Source organism: Medicago sativa, chromosome 8, assembly GCF_051527215.1.
Source record: "Medicago sativa cultivar Bolivia chromosome 8, Bolivia_mono, whole genome shotgun sequence".
In the NCBI taxonomy this organism is placed as follows: domain Eukaryota; kingdom Viridiplantae; phylum Streptophyta; class Magnoliopsida; order Fabales; family Fabaceae; genus Medicago; species Medicago sativa.
In genome coordinates this window covers 74,512,951-74,530,433 of record NC_140756.1, presented here as the reverse complement: position 1 = coordinate 74,530,433, position 17,483 = coordinate 74,512,951, and the positions used below count along the sequence as shown (strand labels likewise).

The 17,483-nt window shown below is 33.6% G+C and overlaps 2 protein-coding genes across 2 annotated transcripts; one reads left to right on the top strand and one right to left on the bottom strand.

Annotated features, from left to right (window-relative positions):
- The first annotated feature begins 2,741 nt into the window (after positions 1 to 2,741).
- Positions 2,742 to 9,665, top strand: LOC146901458 (YbaK/aminoacyl-tRNA synthetase-associated domain-containing protein). Its single transcript, XM_085739073.1, has 4 exons — positions 2,742 to 3,196; positions 3,276 to 3,360; positions 8,534 to 8,622; positions 9,312 to 9,665. The coding sequence occupies exons 1-4, from the start codon at positions 2,822 to 2,824 to the stop codon at positions 9,453 to 9,455; spliced, it is 693 nt and encodes a 230-aa protein (XP_085595199.1). The 5' UTR covers positions 2,742 to 2,821; the 3' UTR covers positions 9,456 to 9,665.
- Positions 9,666 to 10,722: 1,057 nt separating this feature from the next.
- Positions 10,723 to 13,224, bottom strand: ATG8F (Ubiquitin-like superfamily protein). The gene is made up of 6 exons (XM_085739074.1): positions 13,121 to 13,224; positions 12,760 to 12,801; positions 12,588 to 12,643; positions 12,049 to 12,101; positions 11,102 to 11,220; positions 10,723 to 10,999 (listed from the first exon to the last, which is right to left on the bottom strand). The coding sequence occupies exons 2-6, from the start codon at positions 12,794 to 12,796 to the stop codon at positions 10,896 to 10,898; spliced, it is 369 nt and encodes a 122-aa protein (XP_085595200.1). The 5' UTR covers positions 12,797 to 12,801; positions 13,121 to 13,224; the 3' UTR covers positions 10,723 to 10,895.
- Positions 13,225 to 17,483: the final 4,259 nt, after the last annotated feature.

The window sequence follows — 17,483 nt, the reverse complement described above, 5'->3', positions numbered from 1 at the left end:
TGACTATGAGAAACTCCACAAGTGAGATTGACATCACATCTTTGCGTAAAATCTTAAGACATTAGGTATATTGTTCTTCTTGCTTATATGTTACTCAATGTATATTATTGCACACAAGTTTAACTCACATATGAAACATAAACATCTCTCCCTTAAGTGTGAGGCTATTATGTATGTGATCTGGTGAGATATCACATAAGGTCAGAGACACGACATGGTAAAAAAAAGTGGGTTGGCGGCAGTTTCATAGAGGGGTGTTTGTTTCTTTTTTTCATGAGAAGAGATAAAGTAAATTATAAAAGAAAAGAAGATTAAAAATGAATTTGAACTTGATAGAAATGAAAAGAGAAAAAAAAATAAGGAGTGTACGTTTTATTCGTGAGAGCATAGGAAACATAATGAATTGCTGGTGATTTTATGGATTTGTTGAAGAAGTTGAATATTACTGGGCAGTTATGCTACCAAAATATTAGATTTATTGAAAATATGTACATCTATTTAAAATGTCTAACGAATATGTATTTTGTCAACTCATCATACATATACATTTTTCCATTGCAAGATCCCATGAAATACCATAAGTGAAGGAATTTGAAATGACAAAGGTTATTTTTTTTTTGTGCATGAAAGCTAATCACATTCAAAAACTAAAATTTAAGATGAAAAATTAAACAAATGACACTCAAAAAATAACGAAACAAATCATCACATTAGGCTAGGATCCTACAATGGATTGTATTATCACATTAAGCTAAGATCAATCACAGAAGTGAGATTCACATCCTATCTTCTTTCAAAGTCTTAAGGCATTATGTATATGAGTCATTTCACTTATATGTTTCTCACATCTACTCTTGCATACAATACGGAATTTTAACTCACACTTGAGACATTAACATCTCTCCATTAAGTGTTAGGATCTTTGTGTCTGTAGTCCACCACCAAGAACAACTCTCGATCCCCCACAATGTCGAACCCGGATGTGATACCACCGTTGGGCTTTCTGTGGGAGCCTACGTTGATGTAGATCGACAATTTGGATAAAGAGAAACCACACAAGTGATAATGATACAACCAAAACTCCATCTAAAATTTTAAGTAACACCTTATACATTACAATATTCCCTCCATCAAATATAACGACATTCTAGCCCGTGCTTGGCACGGGTGTCCATGCTAGTTTAAAATATATATATACTTTTTTTAATGCTAATTAGATGCTTAATTAACTTAATTAATCTAATTCATAGATCCCACAGGCCAAATAACAAAACATGAGAAAAAAACACAATGATAAAGACAAATAAAAAAGAGGGGTTGAGAAAACAATATTCAAAAGAATTTATATTTATCTCTTTTCAATTGATCTAATGAGACTTGAACTCAAGCCTTAAAATCTAAGACGTGTCTTTTTATAAGTAGACAAAATCCTTTAAGTTAATGACTCGTTGAGGATGGTTGTGAGTTTTTGGTTTAGAAATTCATTTTTAAAACCAAAGCATGTTTAGTTAAAATTTGGTTTATTTGGTTTTCTACTTATTTTCAAAACAATTTTCAATTAGAACTCAACCAAAGAATAGGTTTGAATTTTTTTTATTTTTGTTACAACGCTAACATGCCACCACCAATGGTCGTCGACGACTACTACAACAACCACCGGTAACCACTACGACCACTTCAAGTTCAAACCACCACTTCGACAACCGTCGAGGATCGGTCCAATCATTGCTTTGACCACCACCAACAATAATTTTGACCAGCATGAACATCATTTCGACCCTCGATCACCAATCCAATTGTACGAATGGTATGGATTAATTAAGACATTTGTTTTATTTGAAGTAAGACATATTTATGATTAATATTTTTCTACTTGTATTTGGAGATCCTTGGGGTACAATGGTATTGCGTTCTTCCAGGAGTTAAACACTCAAGCGTGGCTCAAAAAAGGTCTCCGACTCTCGGATCCTTTGATTTTTGTGGCAGGCATCTGGTGTATTTGGAAAGCCCGGAATGCAATGTGTCTTGGTAATGAACATGTTAGCTATCATCAATTGCGACACAATGTTGGGAGCTATCTTAGTTCTCTTTCAACGTCTTTGGGTGAAGGTCTTGTTTCTCGCTCACAACAACGCTGGACTTCTTGGCACCCCTCCCGTATGCAAACTATAATTCTTAATGTTGATGGAAGCAGTTTCAGCAACCCCGACCGTTCTGGCTTTGGTGGTGTTCTTCGTACTTCGGACGGGACTTGGCTTTGTGGATTCTCAGATTTTTTTGGTATTTCGAATAACTTGCACGTGGAACTGCTTGCGATCATGCACGGTTTGAAGTTGACTTGGGAGAAAGGGCACCAAAATGTGATTTGTTATTCTGATTCCCTCCATGCTATAAACTTAATTCAAGCTCCCCTCAATGCTTGGCATGTTTATGCCACTATCATCAGAAATGTTAAGGATCTCCTTAATCTCCCTTGGAATGTGCAGTTGACGCACACCCTTCGAGAGGCTAATGCATGTGCGGATTTTCTAGCTAAACATGGTGTCATTCACGATTCTTCTTGGTGCAGCTTGGAGAACCCCATCCCGTGCTTGGAAGATTTACTTCTTGCTGATGCTTCTAGAGTACGGTTCTTAAGGCTGTAGCTTAGTTTTTTTTTTTTTTTTCTCTTTTTTTTTTCTTTACTTTTTCTCCTTCTACCAAAAATAAATATATTTTTTTTAGGAAAATGGTTTTGGACTTTGAAAACTTCATAAAGTGGTTTTGGATTGTGAAAACTTCATGGCTCAAAACTGATCGATTTTAGAACATCCTTAAGAAAATGGAAGAAGCCCTTGGAGAATTGGAACGAGTCCAAACCCAGCTCCTCCAACGCATATCAAAACTAGAACAAAATTCTCATCTTCCACCTAATCCCCCTCTCACCAACGACCCTCACACTGACACTGAAGCAGAAACAGAAACAGTTTCTCGCCTCTCTTCCATTCTACACACCAACAACGTTAACGATTTCTCCTTCAAGAGAGTCGCTTCCGATTACTACGATTGGCCTCTCGAAGCTCGTCGTGATGCTCTTAACGCCGCATCGATTCATCATCTTTGTAAAAGCATTGTTTTAGTCAACACGCAAGCACCTGCAAATGTTGTTGATTGTTCTGATCGAAATAATTCTAAGTACTATGTTGTCGTTGTTCAGGTTCTGTGTTTTTTTTTTTTAATTTTGTTTGTTAATTCTTTTGTGGGTTAGTTTTGATTACAATTGTTTTTGTCTGCAGTATACTGCTCGGTTCAATGCTGAAGCTGTGAGAAATTTTCTATACTCGCTCAACAATGGAGCTATAGCCAAGAAGAAATTCAACTGTAAGCGTACTTTGTTTTACTCACAACATAAATAAATTTTAGGTTGGGATAGCTGATAGCTTGTAGCATATAAACTAACTTATTGAATTTGTAGTCTTCGGTAAAATTAACAGTTGAACTAGTTTATAAATATGAAATGACAAAAATAAAATGTTTGATTGATATTTAGTTTTTTCCAATTAAGATAACATAGGTAAAATTGAGAGAGAAAATGATAAGCTTTAAGCTACTTGAATTAGCTTATAACACTATAAGTTAGTAAAAATAAGCTTATAAGTTATAAGCTCAAAATTGTGTTGTGCCAAACAGATCCTTAGTTGTACCTTGTTGTATCATGAGTTTTTTTAAGAATAGGGTAAATTGTGGTGAGTGAAATCTTGTTGAACATTATGGTATTGTGTTCCGGCGTAGAACTTTTATGAAATCTGCTGGCAGTATACCGTGCTCAAAGGTCGGGGTATTTAAGGTTCAGGTCGAATGAAGGGCTTAGGTTTTCTTCTAGACCTCCTCTCCGTTTATATCATTCATTCCGAGTGATGGGAAAACGAACGGAGTGTATTGATCACGGGCTGAGTATCTTTGAGGTGTTATAACTCGGTCAAGGTTAGATGTAAGTTTTTTGGGTCTAACCCGAGGTGTAGTGAGTATTTTATGACAGTCCAGATTGTAACCAATAATAGTAGCATATAGTATATGGGGAATTTATTATGCTTTTTATATGGTGTCCTTTGCTAAATTTTTGTCAATTGGGTCAGCAGATTAGGCAATTTGATTTTCATCACCCCTTTCTATTTGGTTAGTGTCACTGCTTTTGATGAGCTGGCAAAGCAGTGTAGTCTGTTCGTGTCACCCTTTTCTACTGGATGCTACTAATGCTAGCTTCGTATCTACCGTGTGTTGAGACGATAATTAACATGTCTTAAGACTGAAAATATGTTTTTCATATCATATTATGTGGGGAGAATGTACATTTATATGGGTAGGAGTCTCCTAGTTAACCCCTAATTAATAAAGAAGATTAATCAATACAATCAATACAATAAATAGTGAAGTTAAAACTAAACAGTCACAACTTTTCAATTTCTCAACACTCCCCCTCAAGGTGGTGCGTATACATCATATGCATCCATCTTGTCACATATGTAAGTTATCCGAGGACTCCGTAGAGAATTAGTAAAGATATCAGCAAGTTGATCCTTGGAATTGACAAATGAGATTCTGATGATTCCGGTGATAATCTTCTCTCTAAGAAAGTGACAGTCAACTTCAATATGCTTTGTCCTCTCGTGAAAAACTAGATTGGAGGAGAGGTGTAAAGCCGATTGATTATCACATACAAGTTCCATTTGACCAACCTCACAAAAATGTAATTCTTGCAGTAAATGTTTCAACCACACAAGCTCACATGTAGTATGCGCCATAGCTCGATACTCGGCTTCTGTACTCGACCGGGCGACAACAGTCTGCTTTTTGCTCTTCCATGAAATCAGATTTCCGCCCACAAAAATGCAATAACCGGAAGTAGACCGTCTATCACTTGCATCTCCTTCCCAATCGGCATCTGAATACCCAACAATATTTGTGTGGCCTCTATCAGTGAAAACAAGTCCTTTTCCGGGTGCTCTTTTGATATACTTAAGAATTCGAACAACTGCATTCCAATGATTGACACAAGGAGAGTTAAGAAACTGACTTACGACGCTAACTGGAAAAGATATGTCCGGTCTGGTCAAGGTGAGATAATTCAATTTTCCCACTAGTCTTCGGTATCTGCCTGGATCATAATAGGGCTCCCCCGGTTAGGAAGAAGCTTTACATTAGGATCCATAGGAGTATCAACTGGTTTACAATCTATAAGACCTGTTTCCTCCAAAATATCAAGGGCATACTTCCTCTGAGAGATAGCAATACCAGAGTTTGATTGAGCCACTTCAATCCCGAGAAAGTAACGAAGAGGACCTAAGTCCTTAGTCTGAAAGTTTTGAAATAGATGTTGTTTTAATGCCTTGATACCTTCGTAATCATCACTGGTAATTACAATATCATCAACATAAGGTAGATATATTTATTTTATGTTGAGCATTTAAGAAAAATAGAATGATCTGATTCGCAACGGGTCATCCCAAACTGTTGTAGAACTTTGCTGAATCGTCCAAACCATGCTCGAGGCGATTGTTTCAATCCATACAAGGACTTTTTCAATTTGCATACCAAACCATGCCCCCCTTGAGCAACAAACCCAGGAGGTTGCTTCATATAAATCTCTTCTTCCAAGTCACCATGCAAGAAAGCATTTTTGATATCCAACTGAAACAGGGGCCAACGTCTCATGGCAGCCATAGCTATAAAGAGGCGAACAGATGTCATCTTCGCAACTGGTGAGAAGGTATCACTATAATCCTGACCATAAACTTGAGTGTAACCTTTTGCCACTAACCGAGCCTTTAATCGATCAACCTGTCCATCAGGTCCCACTTTGACATTAAACACCCACCTGCAACCAACAATAGATTTTCCAAGAGGAGGTGGAACAAGCTCCCAAGTTTGGTTTGATTCTAACGCAATCATCTCATCAATCATGGCCTGTTTCCACCCTGGATGAGATAATGCTTCATGAAGTGTCTTAGGAATTGAGACAGTTGAAAGAGCAGAAACAAAAGCCAAGTAGGAAGGAGACAATCGGTGGTAGCTAAAAAAATTATAAATAGGATGAGGATTAGCGGTAGACCTTTTATCTTTACGAAGAGCAATAGGTAAGTCAATAGGACGCTCAGGTGGAACCGCAGCAGGAGAAGAGACTGGAACAGTATCTGAAGCACTAGAATTAGTAGCAGGGGTCTTAGGACTTGAATTATTGGAATCAATAGGAGCTGTTTCTGGAGCTTCAACATGTCGACGCTCATAAGTAATACCATATCGATGGAACTCATCTTTACCTCGTGACTGTGTAGGATTTTGAGTAGAGACAAATGGCTCAAATAGAGGAATGGGCATCAACTGGGAAGTAGTAACATCAGATGTAGAAGTTGTAGAACCAGATGTAGTGGGTGAAGCAAAGAATGGTTTATCCTCAAAGAAAGTAACATCTGCTGAAACATAAAAACGATGTGCAGATGGAAAATAACAACGATACCCCTTTTGGATTTTAGAATATCCCAAAAACACACATTTGACAGCTCGAGCAGACAATTTATCACGGCCAGGAGAGAGATCATGTACAAAACACGTAGATCCAAACACACGAAGAGGGACGACGTACAGAGGATCCTTAGGAAACAAAAGTGAGTATGGAATTTCATTACCCAATACCGATGATGGCATGCGGTTTATCAAATAACAGGCAGTGAGAATGGCAGAGGAGAAGCTTGACCAATACCAGTAACTTGTGCCTTAGAACCATTAGCAACAGTAATGTTGTGAGGTATCTTAGGAGGTGACAAATTAGAGATAAGAGAGGGATCACCAACAACATGATCAGAAGCACCAGAATCTAAAACCCATGATCTAGTAGAGTGAGATAGGCACACCGTAGAATTGTTGAAATGAGCCAATGTGGCTGAAGAGGAAACTGGTTGGATCCCCATTAAACAACACGAAACAAAAACCAGGACGGTTCCCTTTGAACACCGAACGACTGAATTGAGAAAAGAAAATATAATAAAAATATAGGGCTAGCCTTGACAGCGACTGAACCCAAAGACAAAACTAGGATTTCAGAACCATGCTCTGGATACCATCTTAAGACTGAAAATATGTTTTTCATATCATATTATGTGGGGAGAATGTACATTTATATGGGTAGGAGTCTCCTAGTTAACCCCTAATTAATAAAGAAGATTAATCAATACAATCAATACAGTAAATAGTGAAGTTAAAACTAAACAGTCACAACTTTTCAATATCTCAACAACACGAATCCAAACACTTTGAAGGAGGGTTTGAGTACAGTTGGTCATGGAGGTTTCCCTGCTAAAAATGAACCTTCTCTACTCTCTAGTACCATGAAGACATGAACGTCTGTGTATTGAACATAATGGGGAAATATTATGCATTAGTATGGCGGGATAGGAAAACACTGGCTATGCTATGTTTCCCTGATGTCTTGCTTGTAACATGGTACAATGTGGATTTTGCTTGCTTATTAAATTGAAACCTAACAGCTATTCTTGTTTCTTACCGACTCCCTGTGGCAAGAGGACAACTCTTACCATCACTCATTTCATTGACCATAGGCGCGGCAACCCAATTGTCAATTTAATTCTTAAATTAGACTTTATGTAGGATGTGTCCCTTATTGTGCTGTTCAAAGTTCAAACTGGGTCAAAATCAAGGAAAGCCTTGAAAAGTTGGGATGTGAAAGGAACAAAGACCAAAGATTCCTAGAAAATGAAATTTTGTAGTTTTTCTTTGAGGTGAAGAGTCGTAACTTAAGGACTGTGTTGCAGGAAGTCTTAGACGAGTTATGGACATTTGGTTAACATAGAAGCTAGCTAAGGTTAGGAGAAGCAGTTTAAGTCTCTCATCTGGGGTTGAAGATATTTGAGAGCATAAGGTTATGTTTGTCCATGGGTCTCTAATGGTGCACAATGGCTATCAAGTTAAATGCATAAAAATTTAAATTTTGGATAATCAACTGTAAATATTCTCTAGCAACATATGAAAAAGTGGATATTCTCTTTCGTTGAATTAGTTTTTAACGCACTGCATCGCCTCATTTCTGACCTCTCTGCCTTGAACTTCTGCAATACAAGTGTAGGTGATGAGCCCATAAACGCTTGACCATGTAATGGTTTGGCGTGAACTGAGCATTCTGAATGGCATATAATGTAGGAAATTTGCTAGATAAAGTGAAAGTTAGGAGGTCCATATTTGCTGACACCCATCACTTTGTATCACTACTTACAACTCAAAGTATATTCACCATCGGAAAATGTTTTTTACATTTTGTTTTCGATTTTTAATGCATTACCTCGTCTCAATTCTAAGTGGCTGATTACATGAAAGTTTGGGAGATCCAATGCTTGCTGAAATCCATCACTTTGCAGTACCACTTATGTTTGAAGTGTATCCATCATGTGAAAATGTTTATTGTATGCTGTAGTCCATGCTCATATGATAATTGTGGTTCTCCTTGTCAATCCTTTATCTTTTATGCTTTTTGTTATTAATATAGTGAGGCTGGCTCCTGAGGAAACATCGGCAGAGTTAACTGGATATGGGCACAATGCAGTGACTTGTATCGGCATGAAAACAGACATTCCGGTAAAGATTGGAATCCTAATCCTTATTATATGTGTATAAATATATTTCATCTTGACAATTACAATGAAATAATCCCTAATCCACCCTGTTCTTAAGTTAATAATCCATTACTATTTTTTTTTTCATGCACTTGTATTATAATTGATGTAATCAATGATCAACAGAAAATGAAAACTGAGTTGGTCTCTTACTGGCTTACTTAGTGTTTACAGATTACAAGTTATGATTCTTTTTTCCCGTGGTAACCAACTAACAATTGACCCTTTGCATTGAATTCTACATGATTGATTTTTGTTAGTCTCTAGACTCTCTACCTTGTACATGTAAAAACTGAAAGAATGTAGCTTGCTGTAAAGCACCTTCTTTTCTCGTTTCCTACTTATTGTGGAACCATGATGCCCGTCTTAAGTTGAATTCTTGTAAGATCTGTGAATCAAATGAATCCAAAGCCAGACGACTCATAGAGTACGGGGTTCAAATTTTAGACCTACCTTAGCACATCTCTTTTCCTATGAATAATGTTCGAAGGCATGTAGTCTGCTAATTAATTGAAACATTTGTTTTGTTGTTGCATTACATTCAAATGATAATTCAGTCTCTTTTCCTGTTAGATATTGTGATGCCTGATCTATAGAATAATAGCCTTGGACTTCTTCCTTTATTGATTGAATATTATGGGTTGATTTCAGGTGATTTTGGATGAAGCTATTGTAAAACTAACTCCTGATTTCTTTTGGCTGGGTGGTGGTGAGGTGGATCTGAAGTTAGGGATCCGGACATCCGAACTCATCAGATTTATCAACCCATTCATTGTCAGCTGTAGCAGTAATTGATTTTGTTGGTTAGGAACAGGGGTCCGGATAAATCAAAGGTTACAGGATAGCTGCCATTTTCAGCTTTCCATTATTGTTTTTTATCCGATTTTTGAATTGTTGTCCACGGAGGAAGCCATATTCATTTTTATAGCGAATTTTGTACGCTGATGAAGATATTATCCTTTATGAGAGATTTAAATCCAGCCAACATCATGGCTTCATATTTCATTTTATATTTGGTGAAAGTTAATAACATCATCAGAAAGAAAAGGATAAGTTTTGCCTTTCGATTTTGATTGACTTTCTTACAAGTTTAACACATGAAGTGAAAAACACAGGTCTAAGAGCATCTCAAATAGAAGTGCATTATTTTATCCATAAAGATTGGTCCTCACTTAGTGTTAGAGTTGGTACCTATGATGTCACAATAACGTGTAGGATTTCTCCAGTCCTTAAATGGATGTATTGGAGTCCTTAAGCAATTCTACCGTGATTGTACATTGTATTATTGGAAATGGTATGAGCATCCGAGGTCAAAATAAGATGCAAAGGTCTCTTAAAAACTGTTGTACTTGGTACCAGCATACCGGGTAGTCACCACGTTTCATCTTTAAGAAATCACTACTAACACAATTAACACAAACTGAATCTATGACAATTATGCAATCAAGATTACAGTTCTATCGAGTGATTGAACAAAGAGGATTAAATCAAACTTGTTGACTAAATCAATTTGTTAAACTTCAATCACAACACGACAATTGGGATTTTGAAAGACAGATTTGAATCGATTCACATCTTTGATGAATGGATTCATCTAAAAATCTCCAGCTATAAATATATCTTCCTATAGATATTCAATCCATTGAAAACATCTTCTTTACTCTCTCTTACTCTCAAACACTCTGAAAAATCTTTCTAAAGAACTCTGAGATTTGATTCTTTGGTAGAGGGATACAATTAGGATATCACTTGAATTGTTTTCATTCAAGGATTTCGATAGTGGGATAGTGGGTTGAAGATCTAAAGACGAAAGGAATAAAAGTTCTTTTATCCTCCAAGGGAACCATAAATCCTTAAACCATCTCCTATGTCTCCACCACTGCAAACTTGCTATGCATGTGATTGTTACAAACCAGATCATTAATTTCACAAATTTGGAAAGGAAAATCTTCTACCAACTTTTTCTGTTCTGATTGAAACAATAAAAAAACTACTTGAAAGTATCTATTTGCAATTAACAAAGTACATCATGGATATGCATGATGAACAATCAATAAAAGAGTTGAAAGACTTAACCAGGAAACTTTTCAACATTAAACATGTTCTTAGAATATAATTTACATGCAGCTGTACATGGCAATTGAGAACAATGTTCGTTGTTATTAAGTACCATCGTGAATTTATGAACAAGCCAATGAGGGAGCGACATATCATATACTGTAAATCTATGATATGCTAATGGGAAATCAGATCTCCAAAGGTATTCTCCCCACTGTAAGTAACATAAAGAAATCCATCTTCATCCTTCTTCTCATCATATATGGCTGACATTATTGCTCCTGCAAAAATTGTGGAATCCCATCAACTGATCGGCTAATACTGCTCTAAATTAAAAGACTGAAGGATCATAGCAAAGTAATGTTTAACTTGCTAAAGTTTACCTGTAGGTGGAAGGACGTTGTCCACAAATATAAAGATGGCCTTTTCTGCACTTAGTTTAATTCTTTTGCGGATAACATAGACAAACTGTCCAACTGTGAGATCAGCAGGGACAAGGTACCTACAAATACAATAATTCAATCAGTTTGATAGCTATGAAAGATGACAAACGAATGATAAATGCCAATTATACACCTTGAAAATTTATACACCAGCTGGCAGAAATAATTTCACAATGAAAATTTTACAAGAAATGATCCCTAGTCCTCCATAAAATCTACAGTTATCTGACAGAAGCAAATACAAACCCATGACTGGTCAAGCTATACAAAAACCACACTCACATAAATCAAATTCTTATAAATATAGACAACCAATTTAAATTCTTTTATCGAATTCAAAGTTCAGGACCTCGTAAACTGGAAAAGTATATACAATAGAAATATCATGCCAAATTCTTAAAAATCTAAAGAGGAATGCCGTGCACAGTTTGAAATATCTTTTCTTTAAAAAATAAAAAGCATGCAGTATGCTAATTATAAAGCAACGGATGAAAACAGTTTTAATTTATGTGAAGCTTTATGAGGATGGCTTTCATGATACACAACTCTAATCCATTGTCGATTATGTGAAAAGTTCATCTACTAAGCTTTTAAATCAACAAACTCTAACTGGTAAGTTTTTAATGATTAAACCATTACAAAAGGAGATAAAAATCCTAAATTCAGAAATATTGCTCAAGAAAACCATGATTTTCCGCCTTCCTCTTGTTCTGGCCAGCAACCTCACATATAAAGTATATATGTTCATTATGTTATTACATAATATAATACAAACAATATCAAATCTGCTATAACATTTTTCTTTCCTTTTGAAGAGACATACATATGATTAGAAACAATTAATGTGACATTTCCAGATTACATGAAAAATATTAACAAAATCTTACTTCTTCTTGTCAATACTTGGGATATCACTTCTTTCTGCCTTCTCCACAATCACCTTCAGGAAGATCAAGATACAGTTTAGCATAATAAAAAGAGTCTATCATCTATCAGGAATGTACATTTTCAAGTATCATGAGTGCAGTGGGCATCTAGTAGAACCATAAGTCAACATGAATTGCCTCTAATTGGAATTTAATTTAATAGTACATGTCTCTTCCCAAAAACTAAAAGTTATCTCATCTCTAAATGTCAATATTCCGATCCAATTAAATTTCATAAGTCAACATCAACAACAAGAAATCCCAAACATCAAATATGTAATCATCCAACATACATTTATCAAGATTAAGCTAATTTCACTTCATGGATAGTTGTTTTTTGATCATCAAAGACCGCACATGCTAAACAGTCGTATATACCGCGAAATCATAGCATGATCAAATGAATGATACAACAAATAGAAAAAAACATAATTTAAACAGAAAAATACATTTATAGGTGCAGATAAAAATCATAAAAATTGAAAAGCATAGTCTCTCACGGGGATTCGGTCAGGGTATTTCTCCCTAATCCTAGCAGCCTCAGCTCTTCTCTTCTCTGTACACAAAACAAACCATTTATTTTCATATTAATCAACCTTCCACAAACACAATCAAATTAACCAAATCACCAACAAACAAACAAAAAAAGCAATTTTTTATTTATTTTTTTACCAAGATCATGCTCTTGTTTGAAGTAACTCTTTGCCATTCTTCCTGCAAATAGCATCAACAAAAAGGCAGATTACAAATAGTATTTCATCAATCTCTCAAATTATCAAACAAGAACTGAGAAATAATCATGAAAAGCAAGAACAAAATTGAAAATTGACATACATACAAAATTGACTAAAAAGAGCCCAAAATTTTAATATGAAATTAAAAAGAACCCTAAATTTCAGATAATTTTGTATGCAGTTTCCGATCATCTTAAAAGGAGAAGAGAAAAACCTTTAATAATTGAAAATTTGATGTACAAGTTTGATTGAAAATCGAAAAACGTAAAAGTTGAAATATTGAAGGATATAAATTGAACCTCGTGAATCGTGAAGGAGATCGTGAAATAGAAGAAAATCAACGCGGTGTCTTATCTGTTTATTGTTCAACGGAACTCCAAGAAGGGAGAGTGCTTTGCTTCACGAAAAGATAAACTTCGCTGCTTTGCTTGCATTAATACCTCTTTTTTTTTTTTTTACAATCTTCAAAAAAAAAAATTAAAAAAACCTTTTTTTTACAACTATAATTTTTGCAGGGAAATATTAACTAGTGCCCCGGGCACTGGTTAAGGACATAAAATTATAACTTTTTTATAAAAGTTTGTGTAATCAGTGCATTGAAAATTGAAAACTTTTAAATTTTGAAAAAATAATTACTTTATTTAGCATGCTTAAAGAGTGTCAGGGTACTCGTTAACAAGACCCATTTTTGTAATATAATGGAGTACTAATTAATTAAATAACTAATTAATTTTGACAAAATTAATTATTTTTTAAGGAAATTAATTAACTATTTATTAACCAACTTTGTACATTCTTTTATGGAAAATTTTAGGGGTGATGTCGAGTTGAGTTGAAAAGATCTTACGACACAGATAGCACTTCTTGAATGTTTACATCCCCAAGAGCACTAAAAGAGCTCAAACCAAAAAACTTTGAGATTTAAGATTTGTTTTTTTATTACTAGTTTAAATCTATGAAATGTATGTTTGGTTTCACTCATGCAAAAACCAAATTTAATTTCGGATGTGAGACATATATTTTAACATGTTTAGTTGTTTTTAAATAGAATTTCATTTTGTTTATATAATTGATTTTACTTGAAGTTACAATTTGTATATTTTAATTTTAGAATTGATTTTTTTAAACATAATTTTATTGTTTAACTCGGTTTTGCATATGTGTATTCAAACACTAATCATTTGACTTTTAACTCACTTTTAAACAGAACAAATTCACTCAAAATCAATTGTTATCGTTGTAGAGCCAAACATACACATGGTTAACTTTGGATTTATTTTGAACCAATTGAACTTATTTGAAAAGTGAAAGAAAAAAAAAACTCTTGATTTAATTGGATAAGTTGTTGTAAATAAAAATTTAGATTTTATTTCTTTTATATAAATCAAGTATGCTTTAACCAAGAGACCAATTTTTCAAATGGTTTAGATATGACTTTGATTGTGTAAATATACGAAACCTTCTTTTAGCCTTTGTAAAAAATATTTTTTGTTTGTAGTCTTTGTAAAAAAAATTAGTCATTTTAAAATCTATTTACTTTGAAATTGGTTTTTTGTAATATGTAGAACATTTGATTTTCGTCCCTTCAATACTGAATAAATAAGGACTAAAATTGATATCAGACACATTTTACTCAGAATAATTCTAACATGAACAAACTTTACAAAGACTAAAAAAATAGCAAGGACAAAAGACAAATTTTGTTATATTTGTAAGGACTAAAAACAAAAAAAAAAAAAAATTAGTGATTAAAACTAAAACAACTCCTATTTATGGAAATCAAAAGCATATTCGAGCCTTTTTAAATTGAGCAAGACAATAATAATATGCAACAAAATAGTTTGTGGTTAATTAAGATTGTAAACAACTCTACATTTACAAAATCAAACTCACATTTATAATTTTTGATAAAATATTATATCATTGTCTAATGTCTGTGATAAATTTACTCTTTTTTCTCTCTCATAATTTCCATGTTATATAATATTAAGGGTTAATTATGTTTCTAGTCCCTATAAAATAGCGACCTTGTAAGTTTAGTCCTTACTTAATTTTAATAGCATTTTTAGTCCCTATAAAAAAAATTTACTTATAATTTTAGTCCCTGCTAAAACAAAGTTTGATTAATTATCCTTAAACTCTTAAATTTTTGAACGATTTTTTTGAGACAAGATTAGAACACTACGAAAGGTTCGTTTACTAAAATTTAGAATTTTCAGACATGAAATGAATTAAATATGAATTTTTTAAAACGACAAAAGTTAAAGATAAAAAGTAATAAAATCTGGATGTAGAAATCAAATTTTGCGATAATTTTTTGCGGAGGAACTTTTAGTAATGTTCTAAACATGTCTGCAAAAAATTGTTCAAAAATTTAAGAGTTTAAGCATAAATTAAACAAATTTGAATTGAGTAGGGACTAATACTCAGGGCAAAAAAACAAAATTAGGGACTAAAAATGCTATTAAAATTAAGTAAGGACTAAACTTACAAGGTCGCTATTTTATAGGGACTAGAAACATAATTAACCCTAATATTAATAAGTAAGTATATATATGTAAACAAATGAATGATCTCTTGCAATTTTTTGGCATATCCATGTGTAGATATGGAAAATTGAAATGAAGTTGGTTGGAGGTGGTTGAGCATCCACAATGGTAGTTCCTTAATAGGGACTCCTTGAATGGGTCCCACGTTACACATCACTTATTTATAATATTTTAATAAAAGTACCTATTCATGATTCAATGACTCCAATGAGAGTACACTAATAAGGACTCTAATAAAAAGTACTTAAATAAGCCCCACTAACTTTACATCATTAAACAAAAATAATTTATTTATTAAATTATAAATTACCTTGTAATATTTAATTATAATTCATAAAAAAAAATTAAATTATAAAATATTTATTTATTCGTATGAGCTTAAATTTCTGCACATTTGCTAATAATTTGAAAATGAAAAAATTAACATTACAAATTTTACATTCCTTCGTTAAAAAACAATAATAATAATTTGCATGAATTGCATTTTATTTAAAATGATGACAAATAGATATAATAATATTTAAAACAACTATTAATTATTTTTTTAATAATCAAAACAACTATTAATTATTAAAAAATTACTTCTTTTGTAAGCGGGACCACATAATACATATTTTATTACTTCTTTTATATGTGAGACCCGTTAGTTGCCTAGGAGAGAGATGGTCCTTATATAGGTACCCGTTCTTTAACGGGAACTCATTTTTTTTCTTCCTCCAATGGGGGTCCTTAACAGGGAATGGTCCTTGTTAAGTAAGGACCTCCCATTGGAGATGCTACTTCATCAGGATCATACTATATCTATTTATATTTATATCCGTGAATATTTATGCGGTTTTCGTATGGAGTGATGGAGACGGATAGGAGTTTCAGAATAAGGGTATATTCTTTTGGAGACACATAGGAGTTTTGAAATAGGAGTTTCAGAATAAGGGTATATTCTTTTGGAGACACATAGGAGTTTTGAAATAGAGTAATGATATTTTGACATTCATTTGATGACAACTTTGTTGACAACCTTGTTTTTCTCACTTTTTATTGGTCAAAAACAATGGAGAGAGAAAAGGGAAGAGAGAGGATAACAATATCATGTGAGTATGAGAGAGAAAGTTGTTCAAAAGTTGTCAAAAAATGGTTGTCAAAATATCATTTCTCTTTGAAATATTTGTCCAAAAAGGAAAAAAAAGGAGTTTTGGAATAGAATAATGGGTATATTCCTTTTGGAGATTTTTGCTTTTGATATAGAAAGAAAACCACTTATAATTAAAAAACATATAAAAACATAGAATGGAAAACCTTTTACTTTGGAGATTATTATTTTATAGTCATGGAGATTTATTTTCTCTATTTGTGTGTATCATGTAAATGGAGTAAAACAATATTTTCTTTTTTTATAGAAGAGTTTTGTGAAAATAAAATTTCAGATTACATTGAAATGAGCAAGATTTTTTTTTGAAGGATTGAAATGAGCAAGATAAACTTCAATATTAGTTCATAAAAAAAAAAACTTCAATATTAGAGAAGTTGACTATCATAGGAATCTAGCACATGTGATTAGTATACATGATATATGAGTGTTATAAATTTTGGAGTAGGTTCGGTTCCTACATATAAAAACGATATAGTTGTAATATTTTTTTGATGGTGTTTGGAGTTTGAATCTCGGACCTTTGCATATATTATGCATTATCCTTATCCACTGAATTAAGTTTACGGGGACGATAGAGTTATAATATGAAAAAACCGTTTAATTTAAAGTAGTTTTTGTGAACGGAGTAAAAAATCTTGTGAGTCAAAATCAGAAATTAATATTCCCCTGCCTTGCGCCAAGGGGGTGACTCTGTTTCTGTTAATATATATTCCATTTTTATCGTTAAAAAAAAATTAATATTCCCCTATGGAGATTAATTTGATGACATCATCACGTGCTCTTCTATATACAGATATTACTAGGGGTGGGAATAGGTCAGGCCGCCCGTCAGGGGCCTATGGCTCGGCCTACTAAAAGTCCGGCTCGACCTAGCTTGTTTAATAAATGGGCCAAGCTTGAGCTTTTTAAAAAGCCTATTTATTTAAATAGGCCGAGCTTAGGCTTATAAAAAAGTCTACCAAG

Coding starts and splice junctions, on each gene's coding strand:
- ATG8F (XM_085739074.1), bottom strand. CDS start 12,796: ATGGCAAAGAGTTACTTCAAACAAGAGCATGATCTTG. Junction 11,221..12,048: donor CCAAGTATTGACAAGAAGAA/GTAAGATTTTGT, acceptor TTGTATTTGTAG/GTACCTTGTCCCTGCTGATC. Junction 11,000..11,101: donor CAACGTCCTTCCACCTACAG/GTAAACTTTAGC, acceptor CAATTTTTGCAG/GAGCAATAATGTCAGCCATA.
- LOC146901458 (XM_085739073.1), top strand. CDS start 2,822: ATGGAAGAAGCCCTTGGAGAATTGGAACGAGTCCAAACCCAGCTCCTC. Junction 3,197..3,275: donor ACTATGTTGTCGTTGTTCAG/GTTCTGTGTTTT, acceptor TTTTGTCTGCAG/TATACTGCTCGGTTCAATGC. Junction 8,623..9,311: donor GCATGAAAACAGACATTCCG/GTAAAGATTGGA, acceptor GGTTGATTTCAG/GTGATTTTGGATGAAGCTAT.